The 13,055-nt window shown below is 48.6% G+C and overlaps 1 protein-coding gene across 3 annotated transcripts in view; it reads left to right on the plus strand.

The window, feature by feature from the left end:
- SH3GL1 (SH3 domain containing GRB2 like 1, endophilin A2) overlaps window positions 1–13,055 on the plus strand; it is a 35,477-nt gene that overhangs the window by 14,816 nt on the left and 7,606 nt on the right. For all 3 annotated transcript variants that reach the window (XM_019557004.1, XM_019557005.1, XM_019557006.1), the window contains exons 2-5: window positions 8,737–8,805; window positions 8,902–8,974; window positions 9,694–9,837; window positions 12,132–12,265. In XM_019557004.1, the coding sequence (XP_019412549.1) occupies window positions 8,737–8,805; window positions 8,902–8,974; window positions 9,694–9,837; window positions 12,132–12,265 (420 nt within the window). The remainder of the gene's footprint in view (window positions 1–8,736; window positions 8,806–8,901; window positions 8,975–9,693; window positions 9,838–12,131; window positions 12,266–13,055) is intronic.

The following is a 13,055-nucleotide window of genomic DNA, read 5'->3' on the forward strand; positions in this document are numbered from 1 at the left end:
CCTTGCTGGGGTCGTTTGACCCCAGTACTCTTTCCTGCCATGGCAGGGGGTCGGACTAGATGATCTGCTCAGGTCCCTTCTGACCCTATGAAACTATGAAGGTGCCACGGATGCTCCAGCGGGTTAGGGATGCTTACGTGTTATAGTGGTCCTGCTGCTGTCTAGCACTGCAAGGTGGTAAGACTGGAAAATGGAGCCTTCTCGATTCTTTTTTTTTCTTTCATTGCTTTTCTGTCCTCCCACCCTCCCTCCCTCTGAAGAAGTGAGAGCTGAGATGCAATGTTCTAGTGCTTAAATCAAGTCAGGTGGCAGTTCTGTTTTTAGCTTTGCCATTGACCTTAGGCAAATTGCTTCCCCCCACCCTGCACCTTTTTATTTTTCCTGATAACATTAGTCTATCTTGTCTGTTCAGATCACAGGCTTTTTAGGGCCAGATCTGGTGAGGGTATGTGAGTAACTGCTATCGTGCTAATAACTCTTTTCCCTCCCCCCCCGCATCTTTGAATTACAGACGGCTATAGCTGTGCAAAGCCCCTAGAGACAGGGGACCCCAGGGATGGACCATTCCTGAATACAATTCATGTTTCTCTTTTTTTCCCCTGTCCTCCACTTCCTCATAGTAGGGTCAGCACTAATTGTGCATGATTGATGAGATAAGCACCAAATGTTGTAATTTTCGCTCTTCTGTTTTGGACTTGGTTGGGAAACACTCTGATACAAACTTCACTGCGTTGTAAAGCTGATCTGTCATCACCCAGATTTGCCCACTGCTACCAAAGGGCTTCCTTCAATCTGTCATCCATTTGAAAAGTGTTAAATAATTTGCCATGGATGTCTTTAAGCATAAAAAGACTGCAAAACACTGGAAGTCCTTTATGAAAAATTGCATGGACAGCCTTATACTCAAGGGGCTTGCATTTTTTTTCTGTCTTTAAGCTGTGGATACCATCCAGCATGCACAGTGAGTTTAGATCAACTAAAACCATAGTTTCTCAACCTGTGGTATGTATACCCCTGGGGTACACAGGTACCCCAACACTCTCTCTCTTTCCCTTTTTTCCTTTCTCTTGCCCCTTCCTCCTCTCAAAACTATGGCAAAAAAAATTGGTGCAATTAAAAAAAATTAAATTCCCCAGTAATAATTTGGTGTGCCGCGCTTTGCATGGCACTGGGTTTAGCCCTTCTAGCTTTGGCCAGCATCACCTCCTAGCCCAGCTTTGTACTTGAGTTGTGCACCTCTGGTGTAAAAGGTGGCAACCCTACCCACTCCAGATCAGACATCTGTCATATCACGGCCTTATATACACAACCCTTCTTCCAACATATTGCACACATTATTCTGTAAATATAAAATCCCCTGAAAAATTGAGTTTTGGGGTACTTATTTAAATTTTCAGAAGTTAAGAGGTACTTGCTGCTTAAAAGGTTGAGAAGCACTGACCTAGACAAATGGCTTCTTATTCTTGCTTTTGGACCCAGAGTCCACATCGGGTAGAGAGGCTAAAATTCCTTGGTCCTTCTTGGCATAGGCAGTTTCAGACCTTTTCTGTGGAGATGTTCCTGCATATATAAGACACCCAAACTATTTTTACCATGAGCCTTGCAATCCACAGCTACCCTGCCAGAGGTGGAAACTTGGCAAGAGCGTGGGAACACGCAGGTCAGAGTTGTTAAAAAATGGTGCTGCTATGGCATTGTTTCCTGCCAGACCATGTAAGCCTTATTCAGAGCAAGCTGTAGACATCTCTCACCCTGTGAGAGCAGGTGGGTTGCTCTCTGCTGATCCCAGCTCTGCAGCTGTCGCATGCTGCAACAAGAGGGTGTGCTCGGGCTGTGTGGCCAAGTGATAGCGCCCACGACTGCACAGCTATTTTAGAGCTACGATCTGCCAGTAGCAGCAGTGTGAATTGATCAGGTGAATTCGTAGCGTCCGTATCTACCCCTGATGCCTCGGTGGTGAGGAGGTTTCCAGTGAAGATGACCAAGCATCTTCCAGCAAAGATGACCGACATTCAATTCTGAAGAGCTTACCCTTGCTGAGCTAGGCTGGAGAAGATGGCTTTATTTAGCTTTCATGTGAACAACCTGCAGAAACGTGCCGTTGTATGTGTGTAACAGTGTCTTGGCGCTTCCAGGCATCTAAGCTTCCATGAACAGGAAGTTTCTTAACCTCTTGCTGCGAGTGTTTGTGTGTCTGCTGGACTTCCCTGTTGTTCTGAGCATACTGATTTTGGACTCCAAACATGGGAGGACCTTCAAAATCCTTTTGAAGGCTGGTTTCTCCAGGACTTGTTTGCTCTGTATTGGCTGTGGCAAGGTGGAGTTGCACAGGCCTCTCCCTCAACTTTCATGTTGGGAATTGGCATTCATCGGGCTGCTGTAGGGACCAGGAAGGCTTTGATATGCCAGCATTCGGAAGCATAACGTTTCCGTTCTGTAGTGGGGAATTGTTTTGCATGCAGTGGGAGTATATTATTGATAGATTATAAATAGGGCTCATTGTTTGTCATGGCAAAAGAATGCAAGGGTCCTGGGAGGTGTTCGGGGAGGGGGAGAGGAAGGAGGGTTGTGGCCCACAGTATTATGCATTTATTAACTCATTGTCATTTAAAAGCCCATAAACAGAGCAGAACATCAGAGGACTCCAGTAGATTAAACAACATGGAGGAGTTGCAGTAGGCAGGAAGATTGGGGCAGAAAGACGCTGGCTTCAATTTCCCAGACCCCCTTGCCACGCAACAGGAAAAGCTTTCCAAGGATGTGGGCATGGGAGCACAGTGCTCTGGATTTCTCCTCTCTCAATTGTTTTAGTCTCCAAACCAAAAATGCGGGCACCCCAAATCACAGTCCTGTCTTTGAAGTCGTGCAGGTTTTCAGCACTGGATACTGAGCTCTTCTTTTCTTTTCTTTTTAATATTGTATTGGTAGGTCTCTGGAAGCAGCCAGTACACTGATACTTTTTACTAATGACCTAACCAGGATGGCAAACCCTGTTCTGCGAGTACTCTTTGTTTCCCTTTCTTCCTGGGGAGTGGTCTCAAGATCTGGCAGGTCCACAGGGCCTGCTGTTCTTTACTGCTGCAATTGTATTTGAGCACATCCTGGTTGAACACACCTGCTGTGCTGCAGAGCATGCTGCCTCTGTCCTAGTGTTGCTTTGTAATCACGGGAACATTAATGGACAATAATGATAGCGTGGCAAAGAGACTCAATAAATAGGAGCCTTGGAGTTGGGCTGGGTATTTCTAAACTGGTTTTGCTTATAGGTTTCGGTGACAAAGTGCGTGGCACTGTCATCTAGTAGTCATCTGCTTCACCAGCTTCCTCCAGCTTCCTGGTCTGTAATTATTGGCTGTATCATTAGCGACCAAGTGTTTCTCCTGTGCATTTTCCTGGAAAGTAGTTGCGTAGGCTGGATGTGGAGGGGGTTAGTTGTGGGGGGGGATTTGTTCCGCCCTGTTGCATGTGCGCACACATGTGAGTAATGTTGCCTCCCTTTTCCCCGCACAGACACGCTGCTCCTACCTCTCCAGCTCTGCGATCCTATTGCAATAGCAGCCTTAAACAATAGGTCCTTCCACCAAGCCCACCTTTTTCTTTTAAATAACAGAGGGAAATGTTGCCTGTTCTGGTTCCCACACCTTTGCTGAAGGAAACTGGTGGAAGCCTCCATGACTTGATGCACTTAAAATAAAGCTGGACAAAGCAGCTGGAAATGTACTGCAGGGAACAGCTCCTTGGTGCCACGGGAGGGAGTAGATAGGACCACCAGGATCTCTCCCATCTGCAGTTTCTGTGGGGCTTTGATTCTCCAGTGGTGAAAACGGGTTTCTAATAGTGCTCTTTATTGTCCTCTCTGGAGGTCAGGAGCCACCACATTGATAATGAAAGCACGGCAACAGTTAACAGGGTGGTGGTAACTTGTGCCTATCTGTTCTTTTCTAATCTCAGCTCATAGCTATCTAGGGTGTATTTGAATAGTTAAATATTTATCTACGTGTCTGGTATGTGTAAAAGTTATTCCCAACCTTTCCTTTTGAGCATGGCCCTGTGTGTCTTCTCCTGCCCTTTCATTTGATTGTCTTGGTTTTACGGTCTCCCAGGCAGATCACTTTCTGTTGGGGCAGAAAATACCTTGCCATTTCACAGCACACAGCTCTGTCGCTTTGTAAATATTAGCTCTAGGAAACAGTCCACCTCTGCTATGAAGTAGCAGGTGAGGGACTTGGCTTGGTATTTCTGCCTTGTCTGTGGTGGTCCAGAGATCATGCAGGAAGCAAGATGCGTTTGGCAGTAGCTTTTATTAGCCTGCCTATATCATGGGGAGAGGTGTTAGACAAGCTGCCAGGCAGAACATTCATCGCAACTTTACTGGACACTAAAAACCATGTTTTAACACGGACGTTTTGGGCTTATTACAGTTCGTCTGCTCACTGCCAACCTCCCAGTATTCCCTGGGCAGTATGGTAATGACCCTCATCCTTTTTGAATGGTCTTATTCTTTTACAGAATTAATTTTTCCTCATTTCAGCTGCTCTTTGTTTGAGCTGTATGTGCTTCTGATGGCTTCTCTTTGCTCCGCAGGTTTATTGCCCTCTTCCTCCTTTTATTTAAGGACCATTTTACTTTGCGTGGTTCAGTTCAGGAGACTTGCTAAATAAATCTTGCTTCTTGCCTGAAACACTGCAGGCACCTGGGAGGCGGAGGTGGATGTTCTGGCATGTCTGCCCTATCTTGGCAGGGATGGAAAAGTCAGGAATTGGAGTATGAGTTGGCCTGCCCGTCGCGTCTCTCCAGTCAGCTGACTCGTGCAAACAAGGCACGACTTATTCATGCTTCTGCTCTTGGCTCATCAGCCCTCTGGACCGACTGGTTCACCCACCTCCTGGTGTTGTTTGTCAAGTTCCAGCAGCGAATAGAGGCTGGGTAATTTTGGGACCTTTGGACCTCTCTGATGCTCAGAATCGCAGCCCATGACCTCTGCTTTGCTGCAGTGGTTCGGTTTCAAAATAGCAGGAAGAGCATGGGAAGGGCCAGGAGGAAGACACGTTGCAGGGCTTTTGTTCAGCAGCCCTTGCCAGATCCCTTGGGAGCGCCCTGGTCAGAGCAGGGGTGGCCTGCCCCCCTGCCGGTATGGAGGAGAGGCAAGAGCCTGCATCCATTCATGCTTACATTAGTTGTGTCAGACTCTGGACAGTCATCCTGGGGGTCTTCTCTTCCATTTTCCCCTTCCCAATGGTCTGTGCTGAATCAGACAGCTTGGAGGTGGGTGCTGGAGGCTAAAGGCAACACATTTGGATGTGTGGGAGGCAGAGGAAAGAAGCCAGGTTAGTGCTCCCATGCTTTTTCCCCCTCATCCCTCATGGGAGGGAGCCTTCTCTTTACCAGGCTTTGCAGGGTCCTTCCAGGTAGTACAGTATGGTGTTTATCCCCACTCAGATTTGGGCTAAACTTGCATCTCCTAGAGCTTTGCTCAGACTCAGCGCTCGCCTGTAACTGGGAAGAAATCCGAAGCACCCTTCCTCTCAGCGTGAGTGTACAGCAGCGAGGCTGGGGGTTGGCATTGTGGCATCATTGCCCGGTGGGGATGGATAGCTCCATCAGCCCTCTTTGTTCCTCTCCAAAGGAAGCCTCCTGATTTAATTAAAGCCTGTAGGGTGCCAGCCATAGCCTCATTCTTCACACCCAGCAGGGGCACCTGGAGAAATTTTTTTTTTTACTATCAGAAGGAGGATTAAACTAGTCTCTGAGTGAATTTCCTCCCCCTCATTTCTTGGGGAGGTTTAAATTCCTCCAGCTGACTGTGCTATGTAACAGCGCTTTGCCGCAGGGGTCCAGCTTGCATTCGAAGCTTGTTCTGGCTCTGCACAGTCTCCTAGGCAGAAAGTCAGTGGGTGGGAAAAACTCCAGTTTTGGACTGCACAGGGCTAGACCCACCTTTCCAAACGCATTGCATAATAGAGGCGGTGTTCGTCTCCATCAGCACTTGGTGCCCAGGGTCTCTGCGCTGCTAGCACACGTGACTAGCCCCTGGTCAGCTCCGAGGATGGCAGCGCAGTTGTCTGGTCGGCTCACGCTGCTCGGTGCGGGCTGCAGGAAGGGTCACCTTGCAATTGAGAATGACCTGTGTCTGCTCCCCTTTGCCCATCAGTGTAAGGAAAGGAAAAAGCCAGAGACTGGTAGTCTTTCCCCTCTTCTCTTCCCTCCCTGTCACCCTGGAGAAAAACCTTTGTAGCTTCTTTAGTGAAAAAATATTTTTTTTTCCCTTTTGTTCCCAGTTCAGGAGTTGGCCTGGCGAAGTGTGTGCTGGGGGTACTGAGCAACAAACCAGTCTCCTAGAAAAAGTAAAAGGTCAGGCTCTTGTTGCCTACTGCTTGCCAGCAGATAGGGATGGTTATCTCCATGCAAACGCCCTGTGTGGCATGGTAGAGCTGATCAGCAGAATGCTTTTAAAGAAATAACTACACTCGCCCATCGTGCCCCAGCCTAATTCAACTAGCAGCAGCTTTCTAGGCTTGTGCTTTCCCTGGTTCTCCGTTTCCATTTAAAGATTCGCTTACTACTCCTTTGCTCTTCTCTCTGTGGAAGGAGACTTCTGACTTGAGGTGAGCAGTTGCAGCTTTGTGAGGCCGAACAGCCAGATGTTCCTGCATGATCAGGACCACCATGTTCCACGGGTGCCCCGGGCTCCCCCACGGCAAGTATAGCCTGGGTCTGAGAGTCCTGTTGGATGAGCAGCAAAAGCCTCGGTCCCCCACATGCAGTCTGTAAAGTCTGTGAATAAATACAGCAACCTCTGTCTGCCGCAGCCCCTTCTGTACACCCTCAAAGCAGTTCACTTCCCATTCCTGCAGTTAGGCCTGTAAATGCTCTTTCCTTATTTCTGTTTTATTGAACTATTATCTGTTTCATAGTTGTTAGGGGTTTGAAGGGACCTTACAGATCATTGGGTCCAGCCCCCCTGCACGTCATGGAGCCCTGTGCTGTCTCTGCAGCTGAGGGTTTGAAAACCGTTCCAAAAGGATAACTGCTGTAGGGAGGAAAAGATATATAGCTCCTCCTTCCATACTTTTCTGCTAGTCCTGAGTGTGCTCTGATTTGCCAATGTTTAGCACCTCTGTATCTGAACATACCCTTGCAGGCTGGTACTGGTAACCTTTGAAGAGGGGCATTATCTGGCTTCTCTTCCCTGCGTCTTTGGAGTGTGGGAATGGGGATTCTCTGCTACTTTCGGGGTGGGAGGGTAGAAATGCGGATCCTCAGCTCCGATCATTTGTCTTCCCAAGAGGAGCTGAATCCTCTAAGGCAGAACTCGCTGTGCAGGACAGTGTCGCTAAATCCTCTGTAGTGACCATGCTTGACATGGCATGGGGGTAGAGGGTGGTGCAGAGAGAGCAGGCTTGTGTTCCCTTTGTCACTTGAGCTCTGCGTGCTGCTTCCCCTGGGGTCTCTATGCCTGGCAGCTCAAAACCATTCCTGTTTTGAGTCTGGACTGCAGGGAAGGAGACTGTTTTAGATGGATTTAATTCTGTAAAAGATGCCTTTCTGTCTGGACAATCAAAGGGAGCTCTGCTTCTAGTGCCTCATCCAAGCCTTCACCTTGGAGCAGACGCCACAGGCTTTTGGATAAATAGTCTTGCAGGGTTGGCTAAAGTTTGTGCAGACTTCTGTCTTCTCTTGAAAAAGCAGGAGGATGTCATGGACGAAACACTTGGCTCAAACTCCTATAGCAACAGGGCTAGTGACTCTCCCAGTCACAGTTGCAGGGACTTGTTATCTGTCACTCCAGGAGGTCTTATTTTCTTCTACAGCCAATTCTGCTAATTTGCTGAGAGGCTTTGGGTAAAGTGCTTCTCCTGGGTGCCTGAGTGTCTGTCAGTGAGATGGGATTGGGGATTTTGGAGTATTCTGTTGAATTGGGATTTGTTGAAGCTGTCTTCCTCCTATCAGCAGTTCACCATCTTGCCCCATTTCTCCCTGCTGGGGTTTTTTGTGCCACTTTTCCCCCAGCAGTTCCTTCCCATTGTCTGGGAAATAATTTATCCAGGGTGTGATGAGAGAATGGGCAGAGGTAGGGGTCTTTGGAGTGGATGCCATCAGCCAGCTTTTGAGCTCTGGAGAATGGTAGAGCTGCTTGAAACTGTGATTTGCAAAGTCTCTACCAATTTCACTTTTCCAGTTCTTCCCTCCCCTGGCCAAAAAATGCCTACCAGTTTTGGCCATTGATGATGGGGACATTTCCTGAAGTGCTGGAATTCAGGGATGCAGCTTTGCAAAGCCTCCTCTCCATCCCACAAACAGAGTGGCACCATGCGACTAGTCCAGCTCGCAGGGCTTCGTATCAGAAAATACATTCAGACGTTCCAGTGGGCAACACTACTGGGAGCAATCCCCAGGTGCTCAGCTGTCAGGAGTCCCACTTGCATACAGTGGATTTCCCCTGGCGTGGCACCATGCAGCTATGCCTGCCAGGTGTGGTGCATCTAGAGCTCTGCCCGGCTTGCAAGGCCTCTTGTCCAGTTGCATGGCATGGTTTTGTCTGTGGAGTGAAACAGAGCTTTCGATCGCTGAGTCCCATAAGGGGAGCAGGTGCTGAGCAGCGTTGCAACACCCGAAGTCTAAGCCATGTTAGGCATACCTGGGGCTGCCTTTGGGGGAAGAAAAGCCTGATCCGAGTCCTCATGGAAAAGCCCCTGGCGAGACTGACCCTTTCTCCATTGCATGCTGTCTCTGCAGCTGGTCAGCGAGAAGGTTGGAGGAGCTGAAGGGACCAAGCTTGACGATGACTTCAAAGAAATGGAAAAGGTGAGATGGGAACAGCCTGGTTCCCTGGGCCCCTTTCATGTATACAACCTGTGTCCTGACTGAATTTCACTGCTTTGGGTTGTCTTTCTCCTGCAGAAAGTGGACCTTACCAGCAAGGCGGTCACAGAAGTGCTGGCCAGAACTATCGAATACCTGCAGCCCAACCCAGGTAAGCCCCTGCGGTCAGCTCTGTCCTGCTAGCTTTGTCACATAGGAGCAGGGTGAGGACTTTGGTTTGTGTGCATTGATGCTGTCTGGTGACATGCTGGCTTAGCCTGTTCTCGACTGGTTGAGCAGGTGGAGTGTCCACTGGTGCCACGTGTACCCAGTAGCTGATGCAAGCATCTTGAAGTTGTGACCGTGGCCATCACTTCTCCCCATCCCCCTCTGTTATACTTTTTCAAAGGCAGCCTGAGCCCTGTGGCACTTTCTACAAGTCCAGGAAATCTACTCAGCTATCAAATATTCCCCATTTCCTCAGATTAGAGATTCCCTGAATGAGGCCTCCTGAGATAGGGATGCCTAGAAATGGAAAGCTGTCTCCTGGGATGAGGGAGGGGACCCTGCAGTTGTCACTTCTTCTGGAGCCTGCTGGCCTTCCTGCATACTTCCAGGCAGCTTGTTTAACAACACACTCCTGGGATTGCAGGAGGGCTGGGGAGCTCCTCTTGGACTTGGCTGGCAAGCTCAGCTGAGCTATTTTCTGCCTGCTATTTTAGAAGGAATCTTTTATAGCGAGCGATTATTTCTGGAAGATTGAGACAATAGGTTTTCTTGGCTACTGGAGTAATTTTAAGGGGGGTGCAGGGGAATAGTTGGCAGTGGTCTGTGTGTGCTGGTGAGGCCAAGCTAATTGCAAACACAGATGTGGCTGTTTCTTCATGCCAGCTTCCAGAGCCAAGCTCACGATGCTCAACACCGTGTCGAAGATCCGTGGGCAGGTGAAGAACCCCGGTTACCCGCAGTCAGAGGGGCTTCTGGGGGAGTGCATGATCCGATATGGCAAAGAGCTGGGCGAAGACTCCAACTTTGGTGAGTGTCTCTGAGCTGATCTGTGTGGCTGGTTGGCACGGGCAGGAGTTGCTAAGGACTCCACTCCCTTTGTAGAGTTCCCTTTAAACCTCCTTGCCAACCTCTGACAGAGCAGAGGGTCAGATATGGGAAAGAACAAAGCTGACCTGTTGTTCTGCAAGTGGGGAAACTACAGTTTGACTAGGAGTAGGGAGACGGTGGAAATGCTTTAAAGGCACTGCAGTCAGTTGGAGTTCGTGTTACATTAACTAGTCTCTTAAACTGGCTCTGGCTGTTCTTCTCCTACTCTGACCTGGTTTAACTATGTTTTCTAAATCAGATCGGCCATCTCTTGTGCCAAACAAGCTCTTGAGATAGAGACTTGTTGCAGTCTTGGGAAAATGAAATTCTGTCATTCAGATCAGATGCATATCTGCCCAAGTTCTAGTTCAGGGCCTGAACTTGTGTGGTGTAAGTGCCTGTGCTCCCAAAGCAGGAAGCTCTTGGCACCAGGTAGGGTTAGGCCGTGTTTGCAGGTGTGTTGCTTGTGGATGGGGTGGGAGAGGCTGTCTCAAATGATTGGAAGGAGTGCTAGAGCTGATGCAACTCATTGTGGCCCCCACCACTGCTTGATCTAGATGCCTTGCATTTGACAGTTAACATATGCTCGCAGCATGCCTCTGGGGCAAGGTGCTATCTCCATTTTTCCAGTAGGTCACTGAGGGGCAGAGAGTGATGCCCACAGTCACCCCAAGCATATGGCAGAGCGGGGAGCAGAGTGCAGCTCTCCTGAGGTCCTGCCCAGTGCATTGCTTCATAGATCATCTTTTTCTTTAATTGGACCTTGGTAGGAATGTAGGTCTAGAAAGTACCTTTTAACTCAAATTGAGCAGATTTGTCATGGAAACTGGGCTGTGGGGGGGAGAGATGAGGAAGTCCTGCTGTGCAATTTTCGGCAAGAGGAAAGCAAAGAGGCCACAGCCAAGAAATCTTTCCGTGTGGTAATGCCTCATTACCATGAAACAAACCATGTGTGACTTGTGGAGTAGTGGAGGGAGGGGGGAAAAGCATTTGATGACAGAAATATTAATCCACCCAAACACTGCAGCTTCCCCACGTGACTGGGTTCAATACTGTTGCAGCTGGTTGATTGCTTTATAGCATGGAGCACAGCCTTTCTTGCCCTGGAAAATTAAAGGGCTATAGATACTTGCGGGAGCAGGAGCTGTCTCATGGGATTCCTCTGGCCGATTTGGAGCCCTGGATCTCTCATAGGCTGGAGGAACCATTGCTGTGGTTCAGTTCAGCCTGTAAAAGAGTAAGCAGGAGGAGACTTCTTCTGAGGACCACACTGGACATGGTTCTCTCCTTAAAGGAACACTGCTAGGTTTATAATGGTGCCTTTTTAATACGGTATTTTCCTGTTGGTGCAATATCTCTGGGGTTATTAACATGAAAAGAACTTCTTAAAAACTTACTTTTGACTCGTGGGTTTTTTTTCTTTCTGAGTTAACAAACTTAGCTTTGTAATTTCACTTTATGGTCCATTCCACTTTTATATTCCCCAGCAGAATGCAAACGGGGCGTAGGAATAGTGTATTAATTCATAAAGCTTCCACTTGGAATTTAAAAAAGGCTTATTTATGAATAAGAATGCTTCCACTACTAGCCTGTCTGGCTTCAGTGCAGTTGCGGTGAGAGCTGGAGAGAGAACTGAAACGATGGGGCATTGTAGTGTTAAAGACTACAACTTTTATAAGACCTTTAGTCTGAGGGGGTAATAAAGTCTACTTAACAGGCTAAACACAAACAAATAAAATCGCCTGGGTTGCTGCCAGCATCTGGAGAATGACTTTTAAAGTAAGTCTCCAAAATGCTGCGAGCCTAATACTAAGACTGTCTGGAGATTTGCTTTCTCATTTCTGTAATGCCTTCCATCGGAGAACTCAGCCATTTCATATAGGCACTGTTTCCTGATGCCTTTCTTCCTCTGAACTCAGTAGTGATTATCCGTATTTTTCAGATGTATAAACTGAAGCACCAAGGGATTAGGCCCAAGTCCGCGGCCTGTTACAGAATAGAAGTGCAGACCACCAAATCTCAGCCCCGCCAACCCTGCTAAGCCCCTCTCCACCATGCTCCTCCGGCTGCTCCTATCAGGACAGTGCAGTTGTTCTGATCCATAACATGGGGCCGGCGCACGCTGAGTGTCTCGGCAGAATGGCCCTGCATGCACCTGCCACGGACTCCAGCGTTGTTTTAACTGCCTTGTTCTTCTGTCACCCTCTTCCTCCCCTTCCTTCTCTCTCTTGAAGGCGATGCACTTCTTGATGCTGGTGAATCTATGAAGCGGTTGGCTGAGGTGAAGGACTCGCTAGATATTGAAGTCAAGCAAAACTTTGTCGACCCCCTCCAGAACCTGTGTGACAAAGACCTCAAAGAGATCCAGGTAACCACCAAGATGCACTTGCATGCTCTCTCTGAGCTCTTTAGAGCAGGTGCTCCTGTCCAGTGTCTTTGTGGGAGTCCCGGTGGACTTGCACAGTACCTGTTGTTACGCTGTGTTGTACCTGCTTTCTCAACTTGTCCTCTCAGCCACTAGCATATTGTCCCAGTCTGTTCAGCCGCTGCTACTGCTGCTGCTGCTGCTTAACCAGGGCACAAGGCAGGAATTTTCTTGGAAGTGTTTCAAGGTTCACTTGCATTCCTTGCTACCTTCCGCATGGTCTTTTGGCTTCCTGTGACCCAGAGCTGATGGTACTTGGAGCTCTGCACTGGAGGTCCCTGGGATGTCAGAGCATTGGACTGCCTTATGCAGATATCAACAGTCCCTGCTCCATTGTCCCAACATCTGAGATTCATGGGTTTGGGATGCAGGGTGTGCCAGTTTCTCTCTTGCTCACATCTGTATCCTCTGGAAAACCCCAGCAGCTTCCTCCTTCCCACACGGGTCTCCTGTCAGAGCAGCCCTCTTTGCTGAAGAGATGCAGCTCCCAAGCTAGCTATAGTGTATATTCCCTGAGCACCTTCAGATGGTGTAAATCCCCTACAGATCAATCTGTGTCCTGAGAAGGTTGCAGTTTTAATAGTTGCACCAAGCCAAGGGCTTGCACCCAAATGGTTCTCTCTCAAAGGCCCCTGACAGCCCAGCTGAAGGCAGGGGGCCAGCCGCACATTCTTCTCAGATTGATTTATGGAAACCAGCCCTGTGCTACGTGCAGCAGTTTGGTTCCCCTCCA

Source organism: Crocodylus porosus, unplaced genomic scaffold, assembly GCF_001723895.1.
Source record: "Crocodylus porosus isolate Cpor-Errol unplaced genomic scaffold, CroPor_comp1, whole genome shotgun sequence".
Lineage (NCBI taxonomy): Eukaryota > Metazoa > Chordata > Crocodylia > Crocodylidae > Crocodylus > Crocodylus porosus.